Source organism: Halichoerus grypus, chromosome 6 (genome assembly GCF_964656455.1).
Source record: "Halichoerus grypus chromosome 6, mHalGry1.hap1.1, whole genome shotgun sequence".
Classification (NCBI taxonomy): domain Eukaryota; kingdom Metazoa; phylum Chordata; class Mammalia; order Carnivora; family Phocidae; genus Halichoerus; species Halichoerus grypus.
Window position 1 is genome coordinate 9,739,677 of NC_135717.1, and position 10,213 is coordinate 9,749,889.

At 60.3% G+C, this 10,213-nt stretch overlaps 1 protein-coding gene across 1 annotated transcript; it reads left to right on the top strand.

The window, feature by feature from the left end:
* The first annotated feature begins 7,740 nt into the window (after window positions 1-7,740).
* CLDN4 (claudin 4) lies at window positions 7,741-9,407 on the top strand. The gene has a single exon (XM_036112581.2). It carries the CDS (start codon window positions 7,984-7,986, stop codon window positions 8,611-8,613), a length of 630 nt encoding a protein of 209 aa, XP_035968474.1. The 5' UTR covers window positions 7,741-7,983; the 3' UTR covers window positions 8,614-9,407.
* The last annotated feature ends 806 nt before the right edge of the window (window positions 9,408-10,213 follow it).

Genomic DNA, 10,213 nt, shown 5'->3' on the forward strand with positions numbered 1-10,213 from the left:
TCCGCTCCGGGAGGCGGACGTCATCTTGCTCACTTGGGGCACCGGGGAAGCCTAAAAGGCTAGTGTGTGTCTCACAGTCACTGTGCGCTTGGTGTGGAGGGTGAGGCCTGAGAGAGGCCAGCAAGGAGGCTGGGGAGACAATGGCTGGTGTGGGGGGTGGGTGGGAAGAGAGACAGGGCTGAGGCAGCAGCTCTCCCTGAGCTTGACCCCAAGGTAGAGGCCAAGGTCAAGAAGAGCCAGGGTTTGGTGTTCTGGAGTGGAGACAGACCAAAAGGATGGGGAAGAGGTGCCTCCTTTGGGATGCCATGACTTAGGGGGCTGTGGGCCACTTGAGAATGGGCCGTGACAGGGAAAGCTCCTACATGTGCTCCTACTATGTGCCCGGCAGCGCTATTCCCAGGAACAGAAGGTGGTACCTTTTAGGTGATGGCTATATGGTTCCTGGTCAGTGATTTCTGATTCCTCCGTGTAGCTGAGAGGCCACTGAGCCCCAGGCCCTGGAGGAGCCACTGGGCCTGGAGCCTGGAGGTTTCCATGGCAGCCAGGGCCTGGCAATGGCTGAGGGGACAAGGAGGGACTCGTGGGTGTCCTGGGACCGAGAGGATCCCTGGGTAAAGAAGGAGCTGCAGGAAGGAGCGAGGTTGGATTTCCTGCCAGCCGGCGGAGATGCTAAAGGCTGGAATAAGGTGAGTGAAAGAAAAGAAACGAAACTCGCTCAGGTGTGTTGTGGGGACCTTCCTACTGCCTGGGTGGCGAGGCCTGGGTAGGCTGCGCGGGGTGGGGAGAGCCGTGGAGTGAGGGTGGTGACACCTGGTGGCGGCCTGCCAGCCGCCCCTCCCCCCCCCCCCCCCCCCCGCCCCGGGCACCTGAGGCTCCCCCAGCCACTCTGGAGAGAAGCAGGGGTGTGCGGTGGGAGGGAAAGGCATGACTGAGTGCTGCGGGTGGGTACTCGGGCGCCCGTCAAAAGTTCAAACCAGGTAGGTTAAGCCGTGCCATAAAAAGAACATTGAAAAAGAAAAAAGTTCAAACCTAAACACAAGTGTGGCTGCTCCGGGCTCGCCCCCTCCTCCCGCTCCCCAGCTGATGGGGCAAATCGGGTCGGGTGCTCTTCCTCGGAGCTAGACCCATCCGGAGCTGGGAGCCACGGGGAATGAAGGCTGCCGGCCGGGCTGGGTCAGTGGGTGCACCTGGCAGGAGGACCAAGAAGATCTCGCAGCTGGACCGACGGGGCCCGAGGAGGCGAGGGGTCAGGATCTGGGGGTGGGGTCTGCCCCATCGGGGCCAGAGGCTCGGAAGCCAGGCCTGGGGGGCCTCTGCAGCGGGAGGGAAGGGTAATGTGATCTCTGAGTCACCTGGGGTTGGGGTGATACCACTTAGGATCCCTAGACTTTGGATATGTTTTGTTCCTGGCCTGTCACTGCTGACTCACTGGCAACCAGCCTGGGAGTCCCCAGGTCAGCCTGCTGGTTTCTCTCTCCCTCTCGGTGTGTCATGGAAACAGAAACAGCTTCTCTGCTCTGTTGTCAGCAGGCGTGTGCCCTGCCCCGGCTGCTTGGAGGGCAAGGGTGCTGGGTTCCAGGCTCCTCGGAGGCTCCCACCAGCGGGGTGGGGAGGAAGCAGGTTGGGACGACCCCAGCCCCTGGCTCTGCCCACTGGAGACACGGCCCAGCCTAGCCCAGGGCCAGTGGGCTGCTCTGGGGGTCCAGGCTGGTCCTGGGTCAAGATGACCCCCCACCCCGGCCCCCATGAAGCCCCGTCTCCTCTGCCCTGAGGCTCCTTCATCCACCTGAAAGCAGGGATGCCATCCTGTCTCTCATTCTCCAATTAACCTGCCACACTGGCCCAGGTACCTACCCATGAGTCACAGCTGGCTGGGCCTGCCCTTGCTCAAAGTCTGTCTCTGGCTCCCCTGTGCCCCCAGACTCCTGGACTCGGCACTCAAGGCCTCCCCTGATAGGCCCAACTTGCTTTCCAGCCCAGCTCCATCGTCTGTTGGCTCCCCACAGAGGCCCTCCCCCCCGCCCCCCCATCATTTCCCCTTTTGGAGAACTCTCTTCCACCTGTCACCTCCTCCAGGAAGCCTGCCCTGGGTCCCGGGTGGAGCTGGCTCTTTCCTTTGCAGAGTTCACATAGAGCTGGCCTTTCTGGTGTAGGAAATTGTCTCTTCAGATCTGGGGGCCTTGAGGGCAGGTGCCGGCCAGATTCCCCACTGAGCTCCATGGCCAGCCCTGGGCCAGTCCAGTGCAGGAGAGAGGGTGGATGCAGAGGACAAGCCCCAGAATCAGGCAGGGCTGGGTGTGAATCCTGGTCTTGTCATTATTCTGGTGGCCCTGAATGTCACATCAGTTCTCAGAGCCTCAGTTTTCCCATCTCTACAGTGGGAACGATGATACCCCCACATAGTTTTGTAGTAAAAGAAAATGATTTCCCGTAATGCTAAGGCCCTCAGCCTAGTGCCTGGCCCCTGTCAGGTATTTTGGGAAAGCTATTTGCTGACCAACTGACTGGAGGGGTCTGGCGGAAGCAGGTTCCCTGGCTGGGGAGGGGTGGGGCTGGGCAGGATTAACTCCTCCATCAGATTAGAGTCCTCAAGGATCCCTTGGCCTTTAGGTTCTCTCCTTCCACTGCTTCTGGAACATTGAAGACACAACCAGCAGAGACAGGGGCTGCCCTGAAGTGAGAAGGTGGGGCGCAGGGTGGGAGGGACAGGGGTGGGTGGGAAGGAGGTCTCATGCCTGGGGCCTGGGATGGACTTTTCTGAGATGTAGGGGAGTGGCCCGCCTGTGAATGGCTGGACAGCAGGGTGGGATGGTGAGGATGGCCACGGTCACCCATAAATATGGGGCTCTTTGAAATCGCCAGCCTGAAGCTGGGATCCAAGGCACAAATTTAATGGGAAGCAATTAAAAACTCACTCAGTCCTGTCCTCTCTGTAAGTCTCCCCCTCACAGAATCCTAGCCGCATCTGACCCTCTCTCTAACCAAGCACACTCAGGGGGCCCCCAGCCCCTCCCTAAGCCCCTCCCCCTCTCCGACCCATCCCTGTCCTTCTGCTGGGGTTGGCCAGCCCGGCTTCTCTTCCTTGGAAATGCCACCCGCCCCCCCCCCCCCCCCCCCCCCCCCCCCCCCCGCCACCAGCCCACATGCGGCCCGGCCTGGGGGCAGCACAGGCTCAGCCGGTCTGGCCAGGCTGGGCACTCAGGCCTCCCATGCAGCCAGGCCTGTCATTACCCCACCCCGAGCCATTGGGGAGGATGGCCACTGGTGTGGGCTGCCAGGCCGAGGGCCAAGGGCGACCTGCTCAGCTTGGGCCTGGGCCTCCACTTCCGAGCCCAGCAACTGTGGCTTTCTGGGGCCTCTCCTCTGGGCCCACCAGACCCCGGTCAGGGTGGCCAGAAGAATCTCAGGGGGCCCAACTCCTGGGCCCTGACTCTGTGTCTTCCCTGAGCCTCCCAGAGCCTGGGAAGGAGGCCTCGTCATCCTCCTTACCCAGATGAGGAAATCAGTTGAGAGAGTTCAGTGCCGTTGCCCAATGTCACAGAACGGGTAGTGTTAGAACTGGGACTCGACCCAGGGAGGGCTGGGGTTATTTCAGAGGGGAGCCACAAAGGGGCCACCATGTCCTCCCCCAGATTCTGAGAGTGCCAGCCCGGGGCCCAGCCTTCCCAGCGGAGCGGGATCCACCCTGGGGAAATCCCGGTTGCTGCCAGAGCCACGCAGGAGGCGGCCGGTCCACACCGGCCCGGGTCTGTTCTGGAAGCCTTGGAACAATGCAGGGGGATGCTCTGAAGTGACCTTGGTGACACAATGTGTAAACTCACCGAGGACCGTGACAATTCCGTTGCAGATTATTTACTGGAATTTAAACGTCTTAGAACTTAATGGCATTGTCTCTAGTTAAAAAAAAAAAGAACAGGATCTTAACTCGTGGCTGTGGGCTGAGAAGTTTGTGAACTTCTGCAGAAATAAATGGCTTTTTAAAAAAATATTTTATTTGTTAGAGCATGAGCCAGGGGGAGAGGCAGAAGCAGGCTCCCCTCTGAGCAGGGAGCACGATGTGGGGCTCCATCCCAGGACCCCAGGATCATGACCTAAGCCGAAGGCAGACGCTTAACCGACTGAGCCACCCAGGTGCCCCAGAAATAAATAGTTTTGGACCAACTTTCAGCTAGACCAATTTTTGAGCTGAGAGTGAGGCTGTTTCCTTTTTGTCTTAAAAAAAAATCTGCTTGATTTTATAAGGATCAAAATGTTACGTTCGGTATGTGGGTGGGGTGGGGGGTGGGGGAATAATTTTGAGCTGGCACCAGCTCACTGGTCTTAGTCTTCTTGTTCCCAGGAAATAAGGAGGAAAGGTCCCGGGACCCGGGTCTGCTTGGCCCATGGAGATTCTTCTGGCCGTCCTGGTAGGGGTCCAGTGGGCCGGGCGAAGTCCCTAGAAGGACATAGGCTCTGGGCTCAGAACGCAGCAGAATGGCTAGGTTTGGGTGGGAGACCGTAGCTGCCCTTTTCCTAGGGATGCCGGGGGAGTGGACACAAGTCACAAGGTTTGTGTGTGGGGGGGGTGGGGTGGGGACTTGTGATCCCAGGCTTGGCTGAGCTCCTACGGCTCCGGGGACGAGGAGTCTTAAGGAGTCCCAGCTCCTACCTGGTGGGAGCAGGACCAGAGCCGAGGGGTGGCTCCTTCATCCTCATTGGTAGTGCGCTTTCCAGCTGACAAGGCATTTTCACAGCCTCATCTCATTTGACAGCTGTCTTTGAGAGGGGAGGAGCACCGATGTCCTCATTTGACAAAGAGGGAAGTTGAGGCCGAGAGGGAAACCGGCCTCTCCAAGGTCACATGGCTGGCAAGAGGCTTTTGAGGCGGGCAGGGATGGGTGAACAGATGTGGGGAGAGGGCTGTCCTTGAAAAAACCAGCATGTATGATAATAATTCTATCGGCATAAAACTAGGCAGTGAATACTGGGAGAAAGAAGAAGTAAGTGCCAACCCAGCCCTGCTCACCTCAGAGGCGAAGATGATGGATAGCAGACCCATTAGATGTCACAGTAAAACGTTGTTCAAGCTGTTAGGAGCGGCAGACTCCGGAAGCCAGAGCGCGTGCAGGAAAAGTGTCTGGTCTCTGCTGGTGTTTTTCCTGCAGCAGGTGGGCGGGACCCCGCCAGGGCCTCCTGGCCCAAGTCAAGCCTCCACAAATATTTCTCTAGCTCCACTCATGTGCAGAGCTGCTCACGGTCTCGGGGGACCTCCTGTTCCTTCTGCACACCTGGGCCCATAACCCCATCCGGGCTCCCCGTAGACCTCCCCTGCTCTGGGCCTGCCCTTCGCCTGGGCCCCCCCTGCACCTGCCCTTCCCCTATGCCCAGCCCCTCCCCCACCTGTGATAAGCTTGGCTGAACTGGGCAGGGAAGGACAGCTTCTTAGTCACTTCTTTGGGCCACAGGTGGAAAGTTCTAGGGCCTGTGTGCCCCCCTCCCCCACTCCTATTTCTCCAAGTGCCAGTTGGCTGTGTCACAAGAAAACAAGGGCAGGAAGTTGGCAGGGGCGGGGCGGGGCGGGGGTCTGGCCACCTGGCCAACCCACTTCTGGACTCAGAAAGCTTACTGAAGGGCTGGGACCATGGATGAGGGGCATCTGAGTAAGGAGGCTCTGATGATGGAGTGCCCATCCTGTCCTGGGCAAGCCCTCGGCCTTCTCTGGGCCTCGGTTTACCCATCTGTACCAAGACTGTAAGAGTCCCTGCCCTACTTACTTTCGGGCAGGCTGTGATGAGGTCATCACAGGAAAGCACTTATTGTCAATCTCGAAGCGTACTTATCTCTGTTGTTGAGCCCGCAGGCGTCCGCGTGTGCTGTTCCTCCGAGCCTTGTAAGGAAAACCCGGGAGGTGTGGTCCGGGCAGAAACCATCCCTGTTTGTGTTGGTGTGTGTGCCTGTGGGAGGGGGGGTGGAAGTGTAGGGGAAGGTGGGGGAGGGCCTTTGGGAACCAGGAGAGTGCCTTCTGCCTTAGTGCCTCGAGCATTCATTGAGCACCCCTGCTTCTGTCCTCCGGGAGCCCCCAGCCTCAGAGAGGGGCCACCCACAACGCAAGACCTCGACTTCCCCACCACGCGGGATTGTCCCAGCCGGCCCTGTGATTTGTCAGGCCATCCGCATGGGATCTCAGAGGCCTCCCGTGTGCTCAGGGCTCACAGATGACTCCAACCTAAATCACTCTAAAGCACGCACACTTGCTGATTCTCCCGGAGCAAGCTCAAGGACACGCGGCCACCCCAGGGGGCCGAGCTTGGTTGCAGGACAATGCTGTGAGCTCAGGGAGCCATGTTGGTGGGGACCATGTGGAGGGTGAGGGGTTCCCTTGATCTAGCCAGGATGAGTGAGGCCCAACCCCTCTCCCCCATAAAGACCCCCCCAAACCCTGCCCTGCTTTCTTTCACCTCCATTCAGTTTCCAGAGACATCTTTCTAAGGTGTGTGGACCCCTCTGCCTGGCATCCAATGCCCTTGCCGATCCCGGGGCTGGGTGATCTTTGGGGCAGAGGTTTCTGGCCCTTTCTCTCCGGCCCCTCCCCCACAACCCCAGGGTCTGGTCAGACTGGATTCCTCCAGGTTCCTATAACTAGCTGCATTTCCCCAGCTCCGGTACCTTTGTCCTCCATGCTGCTTCTCCCCAAATGTCCTCCTTCACCCAGACCTGCTGCCTTGCACAACTCCCAGGGGCCCCATTCGTGCTGATTCCTGCCCTCAGTGCCCTCTGCACATAACCCGAGACTACAGCCCACCCCCCACACCCCCCGAGTTGTGCCCTGCGGCTCCCCTTCCCTCCTAAGCCTCCTCCCCAGTGCCCCACCTCCATCCAGTCTGAGCTCTTTCTCCCCTTTCCAGGTCTCATGGGACTTTGCCCCCATCCTGGCTTTATCTGACCACCGCTGTGTGTCTTCCCTGAGTAAACAGTCTTTTGCTGGGCTTATGCTCCCAGGGCCTGGCCCATGGCTTGCTCTCAGTGACCTCCCCCACTCAGTTTGGGCCCAGTGGCCTCAACCCCAGCAGGAACTGGCTGAAACTCTCCTGGTTGGGGGTGGGGGGGACAGGCTTCCTTCTCTCTTCAGCCAAAAGACCTCCTCCTCTGGCAGGGCTGGGAAGCCTGGTGGTGGGAAGGGAGGAGAAAGCAGGGGACAGACCCAGGAGTCCTGGTCCCCCAGCCCCTCGTTCCCCAAACCGCCCTCATCAAGCCCACACCAAAATTGCTGGGGAGGCAAGTGCCCGGATGGTGAGACTCGGAATAGTAGTGATGGGGCCAGAGGGGACGGTGATAAGGACAGGACTATACAGTAATCAGGGTGGAGCCGCTCTTTGACATTCCCAGGACTTCATCCTCAGACCCTCTCCCTGACGGTCCCCACCCTGTCTGCCCACCCAAGCCTGGAGTGAGGGAGCCCTGAGGTGTGGGGATCCTGGTGTTCAGGACCCGACCGTGGCTGGGGCTGCCTGCCCCATGCGTCCAGGTGCTTGGGAGCTGTGACTCAGTGTCTGTCTCCAGGCTGACCTCAGCAACGGGCCCGGGGGCAGGGGGAGAGGGCAGTTTCCCCCGAGACTGGCTCTCCAGGATCCTGACTCAGGGGCCCAGGGCTGAGGCCTTGAAGTGCCTTTGTTGGCCGGGGTTCAGGAATCCAGAGAAACTGGTCAGGGGGCAGGACCCAGGGACTGAAACCCCTCCCTCTGCTCCCGCCCCCACCGCAGAGCCATATAACCGCTCCCGGTATCGGGTGCAGAGCCCCTGGCTGAGAGGAACCGTTTAGGTGCACTGGCCAGGCTTGGGCTTCTGACTCCGGAGAGCTGGGGAGCTGATCTGACGTGTCTGGACTCCAAGTGAAAGTCTTCCCTGTGGACGCCGAGGGTCTGTCCTCCGCGCTTGGATTCCTACAGCCCCCAGGGCCGGACCCCCACAGCCTTCCAGGTCCTAGAGCCCCGCAGACGCTGAGCCATGGCCTCCATGGGGCTGCAGGTGATGGGCATCGCGCTGGCCGTGCTGGGCTGGCTGGGCGCCATCCTGAGCTGCGCGCTGCCCATGTGGCGCGTGACGGCCTTCATCGGCAGCAACATCGTCACGTCGCAGACCATCTGGGAGGGCCTGTGGATGAACTGCGTGGTGCAGAGCACCGGCCAGATGCAGTGCAAAGTGTACGACTCGCTGCTCGCGCTGCCGCAGGACCTGCAGGCGGCCCGCGCCCTCATGGTCATCTGCATCATCGTGGCCGTGCTGGGCGTGCTGCTCTCCGTGGTGGGGGGCAAGTGCACCAACTGCGTGGAGGATGAGAGCGCCAAGGCCAAGACCATGATCGTGGCGGGCGTGGTGTTCCTGCTGGCCGGCCTGCTGGTCATGGTGCCCGCGTCCTGGACGGCCAACACCATCATCCGGGACTTCTACAACCCGCTGGTGGCCTCGGGCCAGAAGCGGGAGATGGGTGCCTCTCTCTACATCGGCTGGGCCGCCTCGGGCCTGCTGTTGCTGGGGGGGGCCCTGCTCTGCTGCAACTGCCCGCCCCGCACCGACAAGCCCTACTCGGCCAAGTACTCCGCCGCTCGCTCCGCCCCAGCCAGCAACTACGTGTAAGGCGACTCAGCTCTGTCCCGCCGGCTTTGTTCCTCCCTGGACTGAAGGCGCAGCCCGTGAGCCCAGGATGGCCCCAGGGCTGGGCAAGCGGGGACTGAGCCAGGCCATTGGTCCGGCAGCCCTCAGCCCCTTCTAGCCCCCTTGGACACCGACCTGAGGCCCCCTCTACTCCAGCAAGGATGAACAGAAAGAGACTCCTGGGCCACCCTCCGCTGAAGGGCCGGGGGATGCAGGAGAGGGGGCAGAAGTAACAGGTGTGGTGGGGGAGGGGGGAGCATGCTCCTGCTGGCCAGGACAGCTCAGCCCTGACTGCCTGGGCTCTGCCCCCGAGTGCGTGCCCTGCGCATGCCCGTGTCGGCCAGGAGATCGGCTGGGGCCTCGCTCCCCCACCTGACCGTGGAGCCAGAGTTGACACGGAGTTGACAGACGGGTTTGTAGGGGAGGGGTGAAGATGCTACAAACTGGTTTGGGTAGTGGTGGGGAGGAGGCCATGGAGGCTGCCCAGGCAGCCCGCACCCCTTCCTGCCCCCACCCTGCAGCCTCAGGGCTCCACCTCAGCAGCCTCGGCCGCAGGACCCCGGGACTCTTGGGACTTGCGACATCCGCCACCCCTGCCAAGGTCACTGGGCATCCTGGGGACGGCCCGGGGGCGGTCTCTCTCTGGCCTTCACTCCCGGGAAGTCCTGGGCCTTTTCCCTGCCTCCTCTGTGGTTTCTGTTTTGTAACTTAAGGAGATCTGTTTGTCATGGTAATTACTATTATTTTCTACAATAAATGGGACCTGTGCACAGGAAGACCGTATCGTTTCTGATTTCAGCCGTGAAGGTGGGCAGGGCAGGGCTAGAAGCCTGGGCAGGGGGTCGGCGAGGAGCAGGACCACTGTGATGTGGCCGGGACAAGAACACTTAAAAAAAAAAAAAAAATGGTTTTGAGGAATTGTGACAAATCAGAGCTGGCCCTCACCTTTGGAATCACCTTGCTCAAAACGCTTCGTTTGTTAAAAGGTAAAGCCAAACATAGGAAACACGCTGTGTGCCCAGAACCGTGGTGAAGGGTTGGGGACCCCAGGAGGGAGGCCAGGTAAGAACACTCAGCTCTGGGGAGTGGGCCACCTGCCCTCTCCCCCTCTTTGTCCCTGCTTTGTCTGGGAAGCCAGGCTGGTCCGCTCGCCCTCCAGGTCCCATGTCCCGGTCTTGGTCCAGGCTGTCCCTGCTGTGGGTCTGGAATGTCCTTTTCCCTTTCTCCAGCCCTCTGAATCCTGCTCGTCCTGAAGGCCCAGCTCCAAGGCTCCTTCCTAATGAGCCTCCAAGACACACCTGGAGCCGAGCTTTCTGACTCTCTTTAGAAATGAGAATCCTGGGCACGTGAAAGTATTTGGTCAAGGCCAGAGGCACGAGCACGGGTTTCCTGGTCCTCCAGTTGGGGTGAGAGGACCTGCCACCATGGCAGGAGTCACAATGTCACATGTGTGGCCCTACCATGCCTGGCTCAGGGACGGCCTGGGGTGGGAGCCCTCTCTGTTCCGTCTCTTCTCACTTCCGTCCTTCTCAGGGACAGATGTCCCCTTCCTGGGGGACAGAATCAGAGCCAGAGGCCTGCG

Excerpts from the sequence above, each read along its gene's own strand:
- CLDN4 (XM_036112581.2), top strand. The coding sequence starts at position 7,984 with ATGGCCTCCATGGGGCTGCAGGTGATGGGCATCGCGCTGGCCGTGCTG.